Source organism: Mastomys coucha, unplaced genomic scaffold, assembly GCF_008632895.1.
Source record: "Mastomys coucha isolate ucsf_1 unplaced genomic scaffold, UCSF_Mcou_1 pScaffold22, whole genome shotgun sequence".
In the NCBI taxonomy this organism is placed as follows: Eukaryota; Metazoa; Chordata; class Mammalia; order Rodentia; family Muridae; genus Mastomys; species Mastomys coucha.
In genome coordinates, this window is record NW_022196905.1 from 89,268,935 (window position 1) to 89,288,967 (window position 20,033).

At 38.4% G+C, this 20,033-nt stretch overlaps 1 protein-coding gene and 1 long non-coding RNA gene across 2 annotated transcripts in view; one reads left to right on the plus strand and one right to left on the minus strand.

Moving 5' to 3' along the window:
* Bmp2k (BMP2 inducible kinase) overlaps positions 1 to 20,033 on the plus strand; it is a 103,855-nt gene that overhangs the window by 41,871 nt on the left and 41,951 nt on the right. Inside the window, exons 5-9 of the mRNA XM_031391226.1 lie at positions 883 to 1,004; positions 3,187 to 3,268; positions 7,996 to 8,128; positions 17,356 to 17,459; positions 18,989 to 19,068. Coding sequence (XP_031247086.1) covers positions 883 to 1,004; positions 3,187 to 3,268; positions 7,996 to 8,128; positions 17,356 to 17,459; positions 18,989 to 19,068 — 521 coding nt within the window. The remainder of the gene's footprint in view (positions 1 to 882; positions 1,005 to 3,186; positions 3,269 to 7,995; positions 8,129 to 17,355; positions 17,460 to 18,988; positions 19,069 to 20,033) is intronic.
* On the minus strand, positions 1,695 to 12,581 carry LOC116104761. Its single transcript, XR_004123952.1, has 2 exons — positions 12,285 to 12,581; positions 1,695 to 2,434 (listed from the first exon to the last, which is right to left on the minus strand). It is a non-coding gene; the product is annotated as an uncharacterized LOC116104761 (long non-coding RNA).

The following is a 20,033-nucleotide window of genomic DNA, read 5'->3' on the forward strand; positions in this document are numbered from 1 at the left end:
CCGGGCTCTCTGAGCCTGTGCAGTGATGTAAACACTAGTAAACAGTACCGGGCTCTCTGAGCCTGTGCTGTAGTATTCAGAACTAGAATAGTCAGGTTTGTTTGGTTGTTTTACTTACAATTTTCAAGTTAAAGTATAAATTTAAGATTGTGTTCTTCACTGTAGGAATTTTCAATAAAAATGATGGTATAGGCTGAATTAGAAAAATCTACATTTGAAAATGCCACTTTCTTAAAATTTTTGAGACTTGATATGAGTGTAAAAAATCTGATCACATGCTTCAGATTGCAGTTAGAATATTGAATAAAATTCAGATATAATGTATACAGTGGATATGAAATATGAATGAATTTTGTCTTATTCTTTAATCAGGCCCCCAATATAAAAAATAATTCCAAACCAATGGCACATCTGGTTTCAAGCAGTTTGCATGTGAATATTCAGGCTAAAGAAGTTAGTCAGAAATGGATTTTAAATTTTTTCCACTACTCCTTGTCTGTAGGTGGGCTGAAGTCTAGAAAAATGGAGATACACTCAGAGAGAATCCTGACAGCTCCCAGTTGTCCTTCAGAGAGAAGGAATTTAGGAGGTTAGGGTTGAGCAGTTTTATAAACCCTTCCACTGCCTCTGCCTCCTGAGTTCTGGGGTCATCAAGAATGTGCCAATGCCTGCTCTGGTCCATCTGTCTCTGGCTTAGGTGTCGTCTGTCTGGATATGCGTGTGTGTGTGTGTGTGTGTGTGTGTGTGTGTGTGTGTGTGTGTGTGTATGCATGCGTAAGCGTATGTGTTACATATATGTGTACCTAGCACCTGATCCCAATAGGTTAAAAGACAGACAACTTTCACTTTGAAAATAGTAATCATTGATTTTCTTTTCTTAAGGTAGAAAATATTTTGCTAAATGATGCTGGAAATTATGTGCTTTGTGACTTTGGCAGTGCCACTAATAAATTTCTCAATCCTCAAAAAGATGGAGTTAATATAGTAGAAGAAGAAATTAAAAAGTAAGTTTTTAATCTTTATTTCATTTTGTCTCATAGATATTTTGATTAACTTGAGTCTGTAGCTAGATATATTAATACAAATGATATATTATTCCATTTGTAGATTCCTTCAAAATGAAAATGGTTAATATATGAATAGATAGTCTAGTAGCCAGTCGATAAATACCATGAATGAATTTTTTGTCTGTGTGGTAAAATTAATAATGAAACATGTAGAATAAGCTGTAGTGGCTAATAGAACTATTAAGAGAAATTTAAGTGATTTAAAAAGATTTATTTTGATATGAGTTTGAATGTTTTGCATGTGTGTATGTATACATGTCATGTCTGTGGAGGTCAGAAGAATGCATTGGATCCTCTAGTACTGGACTTATAGATGGTTGTGAGCCACCATTTTGGTTCTGTGAACTCACCCTTGGCCTTCTGCAAGAGCAAGAAATGCTCTTAACCACTAAGTCACCTTTCCATTTTCTTAAATGTCTGTTGAGTGCAGCGTAGTGTCTTTGTGTTTACTGAAATGGGACAGTGGGTACTTCTGAAAATGTAAATTGCTTGAGACATGTTAGCTGTTGTTAAGAGTGTAGTACATGTACTAAAAACTATAGGAGAAATATAAATGCTGAGAATGTATGAAGTCATCTTGTTTTCAGGGGTATATTGCAAAGCTTTCTGGAAAAATATCACACATGCTTTATGTTTCTACAGCCTGTATTTTCAGTGGTTGCCAGGGTACTTGTAAGAACCTAACTTTTCTGTTTTTTAGCTTTAGAAAGTGGAACAAAGTGCCTTAGAGCAGCACTTCCTAAAGTGACACAATTGAACACAGTCTGTCAGGATAGGGGCTTCTCCATAGTCTCCTTCATCATAGCTTCTCAGTTAGATGAGGAGCTGCTCAGAGAGCTGATGTCTGACCCACTTGTATAATGCAGTTACATAGGCAATTATATAATAGTAATATATACTATAGACCACGTATTTCTGCTCAGAAAACAGCCAGGAATGACGTATTAGATTCTGTAAGAACAAACCCTCAGTAAACATACATACACGTCCTGTAGAACACAAGGGTAGAAATATTGTATGTTGGCTTCTTGGAATTCATGTAATTAAAACATCTTGTGGATGAGTATTCCTAGTGACTGCCTGAGGTCTCGAGGATCTCTGATCTGCTAGTTGTTTAATGTGTTGCATTGTGGGATATAGTTAAGGCTCAGTTAAATTGTTATGATGTTTGGAGTATAGTGAGGTGAGCTCATGAAGAGTTCACCTCTGCTGTGGCTCAGTTTAGGAGCTGATGGTCTGATTCTTGAGTTCCTGGGCACTCATTCAGGGCCAACTCTGCTTTTGGTTCTGGGATATAATGATCAAAGTTCTGCCATTATGAAGCTTATATTCTGGTTCTTCTGCAGTAATACATTCAGACATCTCACCTGTAAGAGCAATTTGGGAAAAGTAAGATGTTAGAATGTTGTGATTAGATTCTTCCTGTAAAATAAAGTGTTAAAACACTAAAAAAGAATTTTGTTGTGATAGAGTTTGTCTATTCATACTCTCATGATTTCTGTTATGAGATTTGATTACTACTTGGTTAAAAGTTTCTGTTCCTAGGAGATGTGGTGTTTTGTTAATGAATATTGATTTACAATGTCTTTCAATTCTAAAGAACCTAGGTTGGTATTCATATTAGAATTGTACATAATGTATATAATTGAGTTACAATAACAAGATAACTCTTAAAAAGAACTGTAAAAACTCAGAACATTTACTACTGTGTGACTGGGTGCACTAATATCTATAAACCAAACTCCTTAGGAAAGAGATGAAATAAAATTTTGAGAATGCAGTTTTACTTTTAATACATGAGAATATTTTGATAAGGAAGCTGTTATAGTTAGCTGAATTATTTCATATAAGAAAACAGAAATTATTTCTAATAGATTGTCATTTAAGTTTTTATTAATAAAGAAAATTCAACTTTTATAATTACTGATACTGTTGCAGTTACTGAATAAAAGTATCTATGGATACTTTGTTTCATTTAATTCTTGATAGATTTTAAAAATGGTATCATTTCTATGTATTTCTGAAACCAAAAAGCCTTTTAGATTGTGTTTTAGGGAAGCCTATCTTACCTGTCTTTTTGTTTTTGAATGTATCTCCTTTGTTTAATTCCTGCTGCCAGATACACGACTCTGTCATATAGAGCCCCAGAAATGATCAACCTTTATGGAGGGAAACCGATCACCACCAAGGCTGATATCTGGGTAAGGCTCAAGGCCATGCTTGGTTGTAGCTGTCTGAGTAGAGCTGCCTCGTGTGCTTCTGCCTCCCAGAGGCGTCCTTTCCTGCAGTCAGAAGCATCTTACTAAGGAGAACACTGGGATGCTTCATCTTCTAAGTCAGGAGACAGGATGCCCATGTTGAAGAGAGGGGATACTTGTAGGTAATGTAGCTGCCACTATAGCCATATTTAGGGTTTAGATTACAGGTGAATGCTCACACTTTTCAGTTTTGAAGGAGTGGAATTTTGGCTAATGGCAGTATAGAAAATCTGGATAGAATTATTAAGCAATTGCACTATAAATTTCTGAAATAGTTTATGATACTTTTAATGGAAACTAACACAAGTAAACATTTCCTAATTCTAAACATGTCATTAGCTACTCTTTATTGAAGTTCCTTATTTAGTATATATTTATCTGGATTTAATTTTACCAATAGATAGTGTTAATGTATAGAAAAAACCTGTTTAGAACCTCACATCTCTTTCAAGCTTGTAAGTAAAATACATTTTGGATTGTGTTTACTAGTCTAAGCAAGTATCTTAAATTCTGAGTACATTAGAGTAACTGTTAGTTGCATTTGCTCGAGCATATTATCAGAGTACTTTTTTAAAAAAAATAATTGCAGAACTTGCAAAAGAAATGAGATAGTTTTGCTTTTAATTTAATCAAAAAATATTTTCTGTGTAAGGCCACATGTTACAGCATGTGAATGGAGGTCAGAGGACAGCTTTTAGAGGTTTATTTTCTACTTAGAGCTTGGGTTCCAAATATCTCACTCAGGTGTGCAGGGTTAGCAGTGGGGCCCAGCCTGAGTCACCTGGCAACTGCACATGTATAAGTGTAAGCCAGTGACTGTCTGCTTGCTGGTTCCCTAGCCTGCTCCCTCCTGGGTTTGGGAAGCCACAGAGAACCTAAGAAAGAGATGGGCAGTCTTGCAAGGCAAGCAGAGCTTTGGGATCATCTCATCTGCTTATTGCAATACATTTATTTATTTATTTATTTGTTCATTTATTTATTTGTTCAGTTCTTTTTTTTTTTTTTTTTTTTTTGGTCAGTGATTGATCCTTAAGGTCATTGAGTTTTAAACTATATAAGACTAACCAAATTGGAAGAAAATTTGTTTTAATTATTTTGACATTGTGCCAGTCTCTATGATTCAGTTACATTTCCCATCCTTAGCATTAACATTGGATTGATTTGATAACTTATAGAAATGTTGATGATTATGTGTAATATAGAGTGCAGAGTGAGTTGGAAGTTAATCTATAAAGTGAAATTATTTTTTTTAAAGATTTATTTATTATTATATGCAAGTATACTGTTGCTGTTGTCAGACACACCAGAGGAAGGCATCAGATTTCATTATGGGTGGTTGTGAGCCACCATGTGGTTGCTGGGATTTGAACTCAGGACCTCTGGAAGAGCAGTCAGTGCTCTTACCCGCTGAGCCATCTCACCAGCCCTAAAGTGAAATTATTACAGGCAGTGACTGCAGAGGTCTTTTCTGCCCTACGGTGCGGCTCTCCTCAGTCCGTCGGACCTGAGCTGTTGCAGCAGCACAGCAGCTGCAGAGTCGGCTTCCCTACACTACGTCTTTGAAACCAATGGGTGGTTTTGGTTTTTCCTGAAGCACAAAGTGATTATCTTATTGCAAAGTATGGGATTATTCTTCATTTGTCACTTTAAAAATAAGATTTAGTATATGTGTAAATAAGTACATAAAGATTTAAAAGAACAAAAGAGTCAACGTAGTGTCTGTTTCCGTGTCTGTGAGGAGCGTCTGGTGTTTGTTGCTTAGTACAAATGGAGCAGAAAACCACTGCAGTTCAGGCGTGAGTCTCTTCAGTTTGATGAAAAATTGTATTTGATGGTTTTGTTTCAAGAAAATAATACCAGTTAAAAGAATTACAGCGTTCAGGTGAAGTAGACATATAACATTTTATATTTTGGTAAAAATGTCTTTTTTTCCCTTTGAGCATTTCCCTTGTAGGTTTTTTTTGTTCTGACATCTAGACTGCTAAATAGAAATGCTGCATTAGCTTTCTGTGAAGAAAACTGAACATGATGATGGCCTTCAGAGCCAGCCTACTTGTCCTTCTCATTTCTTACAAAATTTGCTTTGTATCACGTGACTAAAGATGAACTTACTATGTTTATAGAGTGCACAGTGTCTCACTCTGTTTTTCCTACCGTCGCTGGGGTGGTGTGTGCCCTAGGAAGCACTGCCTGTCTGGACTGCATCCTAAGAGCCCACAGCCAGTCTCCCTTTAATGTAAGCTGGCGTTGCCAAATTATGTATGGATCCTCACATTTAATCTAAACCAAGGAAAATGATCAAGATTTGATTGGCAGGATAAAATTGGCAGAAATGCAGGTCGAATTTGTATTGAAGGCCATCTGGACAGTGAAAAGATGTAATTTAATGGAAATATTATGCCTTCACTAGTATTTATACAGTCGTTGAATGTGAATCTCATGCTCAGTTTCTTGTGGTATCTTCCCCATAGAAAACCAGCCATCATTACCGTTTTAACCATATCAACTGGGTATGTCTAGTTAGTAATCATTTAGATTTTAAGTAAAAGTATTGGAATTTCTAGAGCTTTGAAATGTCTTCACTACAAGAGTGTTATAATTGAAAATACTATTTTAAAATTAGTATTGTCCTTGCAAAGGCTTCTGTATGATTATAAAAATAATTTGTTAGTTGTGGATGGTGAAACAGATATGTGGAGAAATGTAACAGCAGAAAGCTTATCTGCTAATTCGCTAGGACCAGCCATATTGCTGATGCACTTGTATGCTAACTGCTGGACAGTGTACTTAGAATTGGAAATGCCCCTGTGGCAGCTTAGCGTAAATGTACTATGTTACTTTTCTAGAAAAAAAACTTGTACTTTAGAATGTTTAGCCTTCATGTCAGTAGAGTGACTTAGTAATGCTCTGAGGTTTATTCTATAAACTCATGCAACTTTAACAGACAGAGCCTTTCTTTTTGATGCTACAGACTAGTATAGAAAAATGTTTAGTATTATTTATAGAAGCACAATTAATTTTAAAGATTGTGTGTGTGTGCGTGTATGCACACGCATGCACCATGTCTGTGCTAGTACCTGTGAAGGCCTGACAAGGTATCATACTTCTGGAACTGGAGTTAGAGGTGGTTGTAAGCTTCTGCCATGGGTGCTGGGAACTGAACTCAGGTCCTCTGCAAGATCAGCACATGTGAATTGTTGAATGATTTATCCAGCCTCAGAGAGTTAATTTTATTTTATTGCACCTAACTTATTTATTATTTATTTATTTATTTATTTATTTATTTATTTATTTATTTATTTTGCTTGTGTGTATGTGTGGAGGCCAGAGAACAATTTGAAGTTCCTTCTTGTCTTTCCACCTCGTGAGTCCTGGGCATCGTACTCAGGTTGTCACCATGTGAGTCCTGGGCATCGTACTCAGGTTGTCACCTCGTGAGTCCTGGGCATCGTACTCAGGTTGTCACCTCGTGAGTCCTGGGCATCGTACTCAGGTTGTCACCTCGTGAGTCCTGGGCATCGTACTCAGGTTGTCACCTCGTGAGTCCTGGGCATCGTACTCAGGTTGTCACCTCGTGAGTCCTGGGCATCGTACTCAGGTTGTCACCTCGTGAGTCCTGGGCATCGTACTCAGGTTGTCACCTCGTGAGTCCTGAGTATCGTACTCAGGTTGTCACCTCATGAGTCCTGGGCATCGTACTCAGGTTGTCACCTCGTGAGTCCTGGGCATCGTACTCAGGTTGTTAGACTTGTTGGCATGGCCTTTACCCATCTTGCTGCTCTATGAATCAATTTTTATGTTATGAAATAATGACCAGTAAAATTTATTGTTGGTTGTCTTAACTTTGATGGACAACCTACTCATATTGTGAATCATAGGATTTAAATCATGTTTTATAGTGAGTTTTAAGATAATTCATTTAAAGCCAGCCTTATGTTTCCTTTAATTGGAGTTACTATTGCTGTGATAGGTACCATGGTCAAGACCAACTTGTGGAGGAAAGGGTTTATTTTATCTTCCAGTTTATATGTCTGTCATTTAGGTATGCCAGGGCAGGAACTGAAGCAGAGACCATGGGGGAGTGCTGCTTCTTGGCTGGCTACCCATGGCTTGCTCAGCCTGCTTTCTTATATCACACAGTACCCCTAGCTCCAGGGTGCTCTGAAAGTTCCACAATGGCTGGGTCCTCCCAAGTCAATCACTAATTATGAAAATGCCTTCATAAGCTGCTTGTGGGAATCTGACGGAGACATTTTCTCAGATATAGCTGTGTCAAGTTGGCAGTCCTAGTAAGGACAGTACCAAGTAGATACTATTTCACCAAAAAGGAATTTCAAAATTTCACCTGGTTTATTTTTGTTACCCGTGATACGCTTATCTAACTGACCACAGATGCAGCAGAGGAAGATCGAGTGACAGCTTTTTAAAAACATTAAACATTTTACTTGGTTAAGTACTAATTTGATCTAAAATAGGAAGATCTGCCTTGTTTGTTCTAAGTGGCATGCGTAGCTTTGCTTTTCCTGTTGGCGGTGCTGAGGCCTGTACTCCAGGCCTTGTGTATGTAATCACGTGGGCTGCCACTTAGGGCGGTTCCAGCTCTGCTCTTGGCTGTTTGGTGGGTCGTGGTTGATTGCTGAGCACTAATGCTGTTCCCATTTGTTTTGCAGGCCCTGGGATGTTTACTGTACAAACTTTGTTTCTTCACTCTTCCTTTTGGTGAGAGTCAGGTTGCTATCTGTGATGGCAGCTTCACCATCCCAGATAATTCTCGATACTCCCATAGCGTACATTGCTTGATTAGTAAGTATTTGGAAAGATGTACTAACATTGTTTTTGTCAGATACTGTACTTTAGGGCCTGCTATTTATATTCTTTCGTAAATCTATATTTTTCATTTCATATAATTTTATATAAACTATAATAAAGATATTTAAAAATGGTTATACTACCTCTATAGAAGAGAAAGCAATCTAATTACTAACAAGTACAAAATAATGTGTTCCTTCTAGATAATATTTTTATATCCCTTGTCATTAGTTACATTATTAAGGCAACCAGAATTATTGGGAGCACTTATGGTGACACTTATAATAACCTTTAATTGTTTAGGTTTTGTATTTTTGAAACCAAATATCTACATAGTTAATAAATAACTAGATTTCCTTTCAGCCTTTTTAAGGGCTTTTGCTTCCTTTTACAAAGAGACTATAACTTAACACTTTGTACATGTAAATCGTAAAATTTCCTAGAAAGATCTCTGAGGGGAGGGGCAGCCGTTAGTCAACTCTTTTAGGGCAATCAGTACTCATGTGGTTCCCTCTGCTCCGAATAGCATGGCTGTAGCACTGCAGCTCTCCTTTCTGTACTCTAAACACCCACGTGTAGCCTCTTTGGCCCTGAATAGAGTATACATATGAGAAAGATAGTATTTAAACTTAGCGAATAGTTGGAAATAGATCATTTTCTTAGCCACTTGTGAACAAAGATAGAGCTAAGTCTTTCATTTTTCCTGTTTTTTTCCAAAACGTCACATAAATAAAATATTTAAATATAAAGAATAAAGTATTTGCTGAAAGAAAATATGTGTAGATTTAATCATATGCCTAGAATATAGAAAATATAGGCAGCCAACCCCAGGAGTTATAAAACATTACAAAACAGTGACGTACACCTTTCTTTAAGTCTGTCCATGTGGCTTGGGTGTTGTGGCAAATACCTGTAATTGTAGCACTGGGGAGGCAGATGCAGGAGAACCCAGTGAGGGCCTGGTCACTCTGAGTTACAATAGGAAGATTGTCTCAATAAAGCCAAGGGCCGGGTAGATTATTGCTTAGTGATAGAATGCTTGCCTAGTAGGCACATGGCTCTGGGTTCATTCTTGATGTATATTTGAGAAGTGGCCAGTGTTTCTAATGCTGGCCTTTTGTAAACCAAGGAGAAGGGCCCCATAGTAAAATATTGGTCATGATGGCCAAGAGAAAAAGGGACACAAATGATGTAGTGTGACTTGCAAACTTTTAAAGCACAGAATATCTATGGTACAGATTTGCTCAAAGATACTAGAATTTGGGGAATTACATCATCTTGATACACAAAGTACTTTGTCATCCAGAATGGATTTCCTTAGGCAAGGGGCGCCAGAATGATGGAGACGTGGGAAAAGGAAACAGCTGAAGTTTGGCTGCTGCACTTAATTATGAGAGCTTTGAACTCGTGTGCATGTGTGTGTGCGCTTGTGTGCGGTGTTCTTGCATGACTTGGGTCCTAGAATCCTGAGTGGGGTAAGGAGGGAGTGAAGAAGCCAGACATCCATACAGATAACTAGGACCCAGTGGTCTGGACTCTGATGGAGAATCCTCAGCCCTCTGGAGCTCACTGAACAAGCAGACAGTCTTCGGCGCCATAAACATTGTCCAGGGTTGCTGAGAAAAAGCTACAGTGCATGTTTCCTGGACACACCATCAACATTTACACTCTGTCCCGAGGAGACTATGCCATCCCTCCAAGCCTCGCCTGAGTACAGCTTTGCCACTCTCATGGGGCTGAGGCAGTGGGGTCCTTGACAAGGCAAATTTAATACTACAGCTGGACTCAGGGACTCAGGGATGCAGGACATCAGCACTCATGGAAATACTGTTTCCTAAGGAATCCCACTTGCTCTTTGCATTTGTACTTCAGGGTTTATTTCCAGAAAGTGCCATGTCTGTTCTGTAGCTCTTCATATCTGTGTAATGGAGTCAGCTCTCAACTTGAATCTCTGTGGTCAAGCAACTGGCAGCATTGCTTATGTGTGTTTTCTGATCTGTGCCACTCCCAAGTCAAATTGGAGCTGCCTGTCTGGTCAGTTTAAGTTATTGTCCTAGGTGCCCACGAATAGGCTTGTCAGTCTCTAATGGCATTGCTCCTGCCTTACCTTTTCAACAGGAGTTCTATTTTAGTGTACTATTTTATAGAGTAATTTTTAAATCAGCAGACATAATTCCATGTATATTTGAATAAATATTAAACTCTTAACCTTCTCTACCTTATATAATATTGTCCTCAAAAAATTTAGAACAGTACAAGCATAAGGTAATCCCTGTTAATCATAGTGCTCAAAGATTAGAGTACGGACTTTAGTTGCTGTGTTCTCTGGCTAACTGAGTTTAGTGTTTTGTTGCGACAATTTTATATATTATTGTAGTTATAACTGTTTTGTGCTAAGTATAATGCTTTACTAATAATTGAATGTACACTTTTAGTAGGAGTTTTGAAATGTCTTAAAAGCTCAGAATGTTCTCATTGACCAATTCTGTGTGGAAGACTGGGCAGCTTATGCACTGAAATGTGATTTTATTCCTAAGTAGTATTGAGTTTCTCTGTGTTTATGTGTGACACCCATATGTGTGTGGGAATGTGTTTGTGTAGTGCTGTGGTAAGCATGATAATACTGTTGATAATTTTAGGTTCAATTAGAGTTTAATTAATTGCTAGCTTACCGTGAAGCATATGCTTCTTTTATTTGACCATAAATATGAAGATTTTAGTTTCTGCAATCCACTTGACCATGCCAAAAATGAAAAGGACTGAATAAACTGAAAATATTCAAGTAAATTTGGAATTATAATACACTTTTAAGTTTTAAAACAGGCCAGTGAGATGGCCCAGTGGGTAAAAGTGCTTGTTGAGCAGGTTCAGAACTGCCAGAGCCATGTGCAGAAGCCTCCATGGAAAGGGAGATCGGAGTACTCAGAGTTGACCCCTGACCTCCACGTGCTTGCTCACAACCCACAGACACACCAATGAAGAGTTTAAGTCCTAGTAGTTTACCTACTTGTCAAGAATTTTATAGCATTTATTACTTAAATGCTATAGTGAAGTCCAGATTTTGAAAAACCAGCATATACTTATTTATAATGTAATGCTAAGAACCAATTTGGATTCTTTGAATTCTATTGTTTATATCTTCTACATGTAGCCTTGCCTGTTTCTCATTGTTGTATTTAGTTGTCTCTGTGTTTATAAAATGCAGTTAGTGTTTTCATTGCTTTGAACTGAGTCCTGGATTCAGAAAGCCGAGTGTTGTGTAGCTGTGCTTTCATGGTTTTTGAATTTCAAAGTTTTCAGTGCTAAATTTTATTTATTCAGTACACATACTTTTACATAATTAATTGTAGTACTAATGCTATTTATATCCATTTGATGTCACTCAGAATGTTTGAATTAATCATGAGTTAATAGCCCTATCCCTTACTCTTATCCTAACCTGTACCATAGTCCTTACCCTTACCCAAACACTAACCCTAAGCCTAACTCTTACCCTTACCTAAACCCTATACCTGTTCCTACCCCTACCTCTACCCTACCCTTACCCCAACCCCTACCCCGAATCCCACCCCTTACCTACTCCTAACCCAACTCCAACCCCTACACCTTCCCCAACCCCAACCCCAAACCCTACCACTACCTTTACCCCTATGTCTACTCCTGCCCCTACCCCTAACTCTACATCTACACCTAACCCTACCCCCTTGTAATCTTACCCTTACCTCAGCCCTACCCCTACCTGGGTACTTATGGAGATAGACAGGGCCTGCTTATTTCACCCTCAGCTTCTCTCTCTAAAGTGGTCATGAACCAGTGGAGCCCATCAGACTCGGTTACACCTGAAGTTGCTTATTAGCTGTAGAACATTGGGTACCTCCATCTATCTCAGTCTGTGATTCTAAAATGAGCCTACTAAAGAACATATGGACAACTCTCAGTTTACACAGCAGATTTTACACATACATACACATACACACACACACACACACACACACACACACACACGCATGCACGCATGCACGCACGCACGCACGCACGCACCTGCACACGTACAAATGATTGAAGAAGACATGACTAAGAGGGAGTCAGTGGGGAGAGGGTTTAAGTGCAGTACTTGTTATGAAATTCTGAAAAGTAAATTGAGAAGTACCTGCTTCTTTTGAGTTCTGGTGAGAATCACAAATCATGACAAGTGCTTGTTAGTATGTGGGTTTGCCTATCTTTCCCTGCTGCAGTCCTCCCTGTGAACAGCCACCATTACAACTGTGACTTTGTGTCACACTTGCTCCTGAAGGTGTACTCTGCCTGTAGATCTCTTCAGGTGCTTCAGAGCACAACCTATAGTTTTGTGGTGACTCTCCTGAAGGTGTGCCATACATTTCATACAATCTAGAATATCATGGTACAACTAGGAAGGTTCTCTGTCCACCTCTTCTGTACTGTGATGTAGGAAGGTTCTCTGTCCACCTCTTCTGTACTGTGATGTAGGAAGGTTCTCTGTCCACCTCTTCTGTACTGTGATGTCTATACTGTGAGGGTTCTCTGTCCACCTCTTCTGTACTGTGATGTCTATACTGTGAAGGTTCTCTGTCCACCTCTTCTGTACTATGATGTCTATACTGTGAAGCTTGCTTTCTCTTGCTTTTGGTTAACTAACTGCTTGCTGTTGTATGGTTCTGGCACTTAGCTCTTTTATTCTAATTAAATTAATTTTAGCTTCTATGTTGTGGAAAGCTGGAGTTGTCTTAATTCTCCTAAATGTATTATGGAAATTAAACAGTATACAAACAGAATAGAGTAGTCTATTTTTTCTTGTGCACCACTTATCTTCAGAGGCTATTAGAACATGTCTAGTCTTGCTTTATCTATGGGCTCACCTTTTCTCTTACATAGTTTTGGGGAAAATACCTCAGACACACTAATATATCTTTGAAAGTAAACCAAGCATAAGATAAGATTTCCTTGAGGACGCTCATTCATTGGTGCTGGATTATCACCTGGCAGTTAGAGGGCCCTGTCATTAACTTCTAGGGTACTTGTCAGTACTGTCCCATGTTGTTTTCTGGCATATTTATAGCACCACTTACTGTCCGATTTATAGTTGAGTGAGTATATATATATATATATAATATTGAGTGAATATATATATATATATTCGTTATTAAATTTGATCAGTAGTAAATAGGTTTAGATTTAGAGTCACACCTCGCATGTAAATTTCTGTAGTAATCTACATGGGTTGACAGATGCATAAAATAAAGCTGCTCAAAATATAGTTATAAAATTATGGTTTCTCAGAAAAAGCTTCAAAATAAATAATGAAGGTTTTCTTTTCAGTATATTACTATATTACTGTAAAACATGGCATTCACTGGGAGGGAAAACTTCACGGAAAGAGAAAATGCATTCTAAGCAGGAAGACTCAAGATTTCTAACAAGGCATTTTTCTTTTACATTTGTGAAGCTGTTGGATGGGAGGTGCTGCTGGGCTTAGCTTTGCCCAGTCAGAGACACGGATCTCATTCCGTGAGACTTGACTCCTGTAGTACTGGCTGAGGTCTACTGTAACTGCCGAGCCCTCGCTCTCCTTGCTGTCCTGTTGGGATGTGGAAGGATGCTGCTGTCCTTTCCTCTCACAGATGTGCATGAAGCCCAGTTGCTTGATGGATGCTTTGTGATGAGAAATGTATGGAAACCAGCCTGAGGTCTCTGGGTTCATCAGAACCTATGGAAGTGCTGAGACCCCATCCCAGGGTGTGTTGTATGCTTTTGTCAATAGAGGGGTCACATAGGGTGATGAGAGAGCTTGTTTTCCAAGGCTAATATTTGGGAAAAATGGTTTTGTTTTCATGTAAATAGGGGTTGATGATAGTTGTGGTAACCCACATTATTCTTTTACTTCAAGAAAGTAGTGTAATTTCTGTGTTCTCTGTCTTGGCTTTTCAAGGCACTGTCACCTCTGTTTCTTAATCTATTCCTTTCCCAGAAAGCAAATTTTTTGTAGAGTATGTGGTTCAGTTATGGACTAGGATTTAAGACATTTTAGATATAAACAAGCTATTTGGAAACTAAAGTTACCATTGTATGTATGTATGTATGTATGTATGTATGTATGTGTTTGTTTTACCATTAATTTATTTATTTACTTTACATCCCAATAACAGCCTTCTTCCTTCCAGTCTCCCCTCACTCAGTCCCTCCCTCCTTCCCCCCTTATGCTCTGAGAGGGTAGGGACCCCCTCTGGATACCAACTCTTTTTGCCACTGAGGGCAGAGAAGGCAGCCCAGTTAGAGGAACAGGATCCCTAGGCAGGCAACAGGGTCAGGGACAGCCCCTGGTCCAGCTGTTCAAGACCCACATGAAGACCAAACTGCATATCTGCTATATATGTGCAGGGAAAGAAGGTTTAACTCATGTCTCTTCATGTTTCGGTTCAGTCTCTGGGAGCCCCCAAGGGTCCAGGTTACAGTTAAGTCCCAGCATTGAGCTGGACTAAAGCTGGTAACCTTGTACTTTAGATTATGTCATGCAGTAACCCAGGGAGTACATTTTACAGCTCTATTTCTTAAAGAGTTCAAGATTTACATTATTAAAATTAAATTCTTAATGATTTCATATTGAATTTTTCTTTTTTACTATTTCAGTGTCTAGTAATTTCCAATTAAAAACATCTAGAGATTTAAAAAGAAATGTCTCTTTTCTGCCTGTGGATTTTACTAAGGATTATTAGTCATCTCATTATTTGGAATTTAAAATTAAATCCAGGGGCTGCTGAGTTGGTTCAGTGCAGACTGATACTTCTGTGTTCACAAGCCTTACGACCTGAGTTTGATCCCTGGAGTATGTGTAAGTGTGGAAGGAGAGACCCTACTCCACAGAGTGGTACTCTGACAGCCACACATGTGCCTTGACACATACCCTACCCCACACAAGCCCATAGACTAAAACAGCAACAGCAAGAAGCCAGACACACGGACATGAATGCATGGGATAAATCTGCCATCTTTACTGCTGAGTGAGAATATTCATCTGAAAATTCTAAACCCGTGGTGTTCTAAAATCTGAGACAGTGGGCATGGATTTGATGTCATGTGGAGAGTCTCACACCTGATAACGTGACCAGTTGTCAAAATACAGGTGCCTTAATAGCACTGTGTGAGATTCCTTCAGGATATTTGTCTTGTGGGTCTGAAGACTATGATGCTGTGCTCTACAGAGAGTATTTCCTGGTCTAGTACTGGCTAGCAGACCACACAGCCCACCCTGCTTCTCTTTCCTGCTTCCACTCGTGAAACCCCAGCAGCACAAGCTCAGGTCAGGATGCTTGAGGGCTCGTTCTTTGTAGAAATGTAAGAAGTATTTCTTCGATGAAGGGAGGTCTCTGAGGAAGCACATTCTTCTACCACAGTGCTCTCCTTACTCTGCAGAACATTTTTTTCAGCTAAACTGAATTTAGAAATTATCTCACAGGTCTCTGTTAGAGGACTGTGAGATGTGATCTTCTGTCACCACAAGTCCTTTAAGGATGCTGTTCACGCTTAAGCCATGTTTAACGAGATTTGAGGGGAATTTTATCTGCTTTTGTATCAAAAGAACTGATTTACTTCATGACATCCGTATTGTAGATGCTTTAATTCATGTAACATATAGGATTGTGCTACTCTGTGGTGACAGAAACTGAATTTGGAGCCTACATTTATAATGAGATAGCTAGTTTCTTCATTATCTGTTCTGCCTTTCCATTATTTTTGCTTTCTCATATATTTGAAAACACCTTATGCTTTCTGTATGTCAAATTGAGGCCTTATAGGAATAAATGTTTACTATTAGCTACTTTTTAAAGTTAAATTTTAAGAGATAAAAAATACCATTAAAGTACAAAATATGGTATTTTTGTGATTCTGATGTTTCTTGTAATTTGGTCTTTATGTAATCTCAGTAAATACTGTTAAGGTATGTTAAAATATATTTTACTTTGTTAAATTAATTTTATTGCTATTTTTAAAACATTTAATGTTTTTGGTATAGATATAATTTATCATAGAAGATAAATACACCTTTAGATCTCTCAGCTCTTTTTGTTTGTGAGAGTTAAATATAAACTAATAAATATTTGAATGAAATGTTTTTAGTTATTTTAGTCTAATAGTGATGCTAAGACTATAAATAACAAACTATATATATAGTGTATGTTGGCTTTAAAAACACATAAGTCATATTACATGTGTAATTTTTGTGTGTTTAGAATCAAACTCATCATTTTGTGCCTGTGCTAGGCTTTGTCCTTGGTGTTGCTCTTTCTTGTTCTTTGTTCGAAGCGTGAGGTTTACAAGAGAGTTGAGTCCATTTTGACCTGTAGCTTCGTCTTAGCGCTGTGAACTTAAGACCCTCATTGTTTACTGGTAACCTTGAGAGTAGAGCTAGCATAAACTTTCATTTCAAACACATTTAGCATTATCTAAGCATTAAGCACTTTAAGGGCAGTAAAGTAGAACTAGCTATGGAGATGTCCACACAGCTAACTTTTTTAGTTGCAGAATTGAATATAAATTTCAACTGTGTGAAATTTGAAATAGAGGCCACCCAAAAATAGATAAATAGTGAATGGTCATCGAGTTAGACAGAATATCTCAGGAACTTCATGCAGCGCTGTAAGGTTGGCATAAATATGTTAGTAGTGCATTCTAAAACTGCTTGGATGGTTGACCGTGATGGTGAGAAAGAATACTGACCCAAACTGTGGTCCATGCTGTTAGTGTGCCAACGTATGGAGTTTGAAACCCTCTGCTGCCCTGCTAAGGGACTCAGAGCTGAAAATGAAGGCCTTTTGATTAACAGGTAACTCTACAGGGAATTATTTTAGAGGACCCCTTACTTCCCTACTGTAACTTCTGAGCTTTCTAGAATAATTGGGCATTCTCTAAGTTCAAAGGTGTTATGTTATTAATTCACTTTTTGTGGGGGTCACGTTTTGAAGAGTTTAATGTCTGCCATCTCTGTGTGCCATCTCTCCAGCACAGAGATGGTCTGTCACTGCCTCTGTAGTACATTCATAGCTATGAGTTTACTTTTAGAAAAAGTTTCTGCCATTTTCTCTAAGCATTACCAAAGTTGGCTAGAATCGTGGACCATAGACTAGAACCGGCCCTCCTCCCATAATGTGCCTCTCTGTATTATTTGTCTTCAGTCAAACAGCTTACCCTTTGATCTGTTATTACAGGGTTCATGCTTGAACCAGACCCCGAGCACAGACCTGACATATTTCAAGTATCCAATTTTGCATTTAAATTCGCTAAAAAGGATTGTCCAGTCTCCAACATCAATGTAAGTAGTTTTTCAAGTAGGTAAAACTTTAAAATCCATTTTAGTTATGTGTGCATGTGTGTATGCATGCTGTGAGAGCTACGTGTTTCATGACAAGTGGCCTTGATGGTGTGATGCTGTTTTTGTATGGAGTTTCATTTCTTAGACTTTGCTCAGGTATTTTGGAGAGCTTCAGCAGGATATCCATTTTGCACTGTGCAGAGAAGCACAGCATGGCATGTGTCAGTCACAGAGCATAAGCTGCTATTAACGTATTTGATAACAGGATTTTAAGTGTTTTGTTTTTGTTTTTTAACCAAGAGGTATGGTCAAATAGTACTGGCGCAGATACTAAGTGCAGTGTTAAATGAAAATAAAAACTGTGGGACCCTTTGAAGTGTAAATAGTAGAGGCATTGTAAAGGGAGAGGCCTGACTTCAGTTACTTTTATCAGTAGCTGAATTTATATCTTTATGATGGCAAATCCTCTTGTCCTCCTGCTGTAAAATTATGATAGCAGTTATAATAATTAATGTGTAGTCCAGTCACCCAGGCTAGGCCAAGTAAGACGCTCATTTGGGCATGACTCATTTTACTCAAAGATTTTTATTTTTCTCTCTCTTTTTGCTTGCTTCCTTCCTTCCTTGCCTGCCTGCCTGTTTTCTTCTCCTCCTCCTCCTACTTTGTAAATTTAGTTTCTTAACATTTATTTTTTTTTGAGACAGAGTCTTTCTACATAGCTCTGGCTGCCCTGGAACTCACTCTGTAGACTAGGCTAGCCTTAAACTCACAGATCCTGCCTCTGCCTGCCAGAGTTTGGGATTAAGATGTGTGCCTCCATGCCTGGCTCCAAGGCTTTGACTTGCAGTCACTTCCTGCACTCTGTTGTGAACTATACATGCTAAGTTTCTGCTACTATTAATGAAGGTTTCTAGCTCATCATTGATTCTGTAGACATCATTCTGGTCTGACTTGTTCTGGTTTCCTTCAGGCATAACTTCACTCACCTACTTAGATGGAGGGAAGTCTGTGGTGCCTCTCCCTTTTCAGCCCTCCCACATCACTTGAGATTCTGTGTGGTGCTCTTACCTCCTAGAGAGGAGAATAGCTTTGCCTGAGGTGTACCTGCCTTCAGCTTTCAGTTCAGCTCCTGCTTACTGTGGCCCAGACTGCCACAGGCAGGGCTTTACAGTGTCATGACAATTATTGGTAGTACTTAGAAACAACATGATTGTTACCCTGGTTGTTTAATTAGTTCCTGAAGTACAAAATATCATTGATTTACAAATGTGTTAAATTTTTTTTTAACTCAAGGTCTACCCAAAAGAATAGTGTATACAATGATGCTATGATTCTAATGCTTTCTGTGGAACATCAATATGAATATGACATTTCTATAAGGTGATATTTACAGAGTAAATCTGAGGAATATGTCTGAATACTAGTATCTTGGGCAGTGCTTTAAAAGTTTAATAGTCTATAGCATAAAAACATTATTACCACTCAAACTAAAAACTAAATAAAAATGTTCTTTTTTTTTTTCTTTCAAGAATTCTTTTCTCCCATCAACTCTTCCTGAGCCGATGACTGCTACTGAAGCTGCTGCTAGAAAAAGCCAGATGAAAGCCAGGTAGGCAGGGCTGTGCTGCAGCCGACAGGGACAGGCATCCTGTCAGAGGAAAGGCTTTAGGGTCCACTCCCCACACACTACCTCCACTTACTCAGAATGCCGAGTCATGGTGGTACTAGAGCTTAGACAGTGGGTAAAAATAAACGCTCCAAGGTACCAAGTAGAAGGTCTGACAGCAGGCTCATGTGAGTCCTCACTCACCAGTGAGGACCAGACTGTGGGACTGTTGATGTTGCAGCAGGCCCTGTGTGGACATGTGGTTGTCATCATTTTCGTCACCGCTGGTCTGAATTCAGGGAACTATAGAGGCGAGTTAATAGCTATTCAGCCTATTGTTTATGTTTAAGGAAGGAAAAAATAACTGTCAGAGGCCATCAGTGTGTATAGTTTGTAGGAGACTGCATACCTGCAAAATGTTTATATGATTTTCTGGAAAAATTTGCCTTAGTTTTTTTTAAATAATTTTCTGCATCATAATATCTTTTGATCATATGTGCTTTCATTACCATCCTTGGCTCCTCCAACTTCCCTCTTCCTCTTCCCAACCAACCCCTTCTATATAATACTTCCTGTCTTTCTTATTATCACCTACTGAGTTCAGTTACCAACCGGAATTTCTGAAATTTTGCCATGCAGTTTTTTGTTTCTTTTCTTTTGGAAAGATAAGTGTTTGGAGGGCTCCCTCTAGTGGTATATAGAGGTATCATGAAAGAGGGGAAGGTGTCTGCTGCAGGAACTGTGGGCTTGATAAATTAGGCATATACAGTTTTAGTTGTTAAGTCATTTGAAATTATATTAAGTGAAGTCACTAAAGAACTATAGGAGAGATTTATTAATGTTTTATAGAGTTTATGAGTATAGAAAGCAAAGATGAAAAAATACGTTATTTTTAGATTATACTGGTCCCACACTCATGCACATACTGGCAGTACCAAATGGACTGAGTGAATATTAAAAAAAAAAAA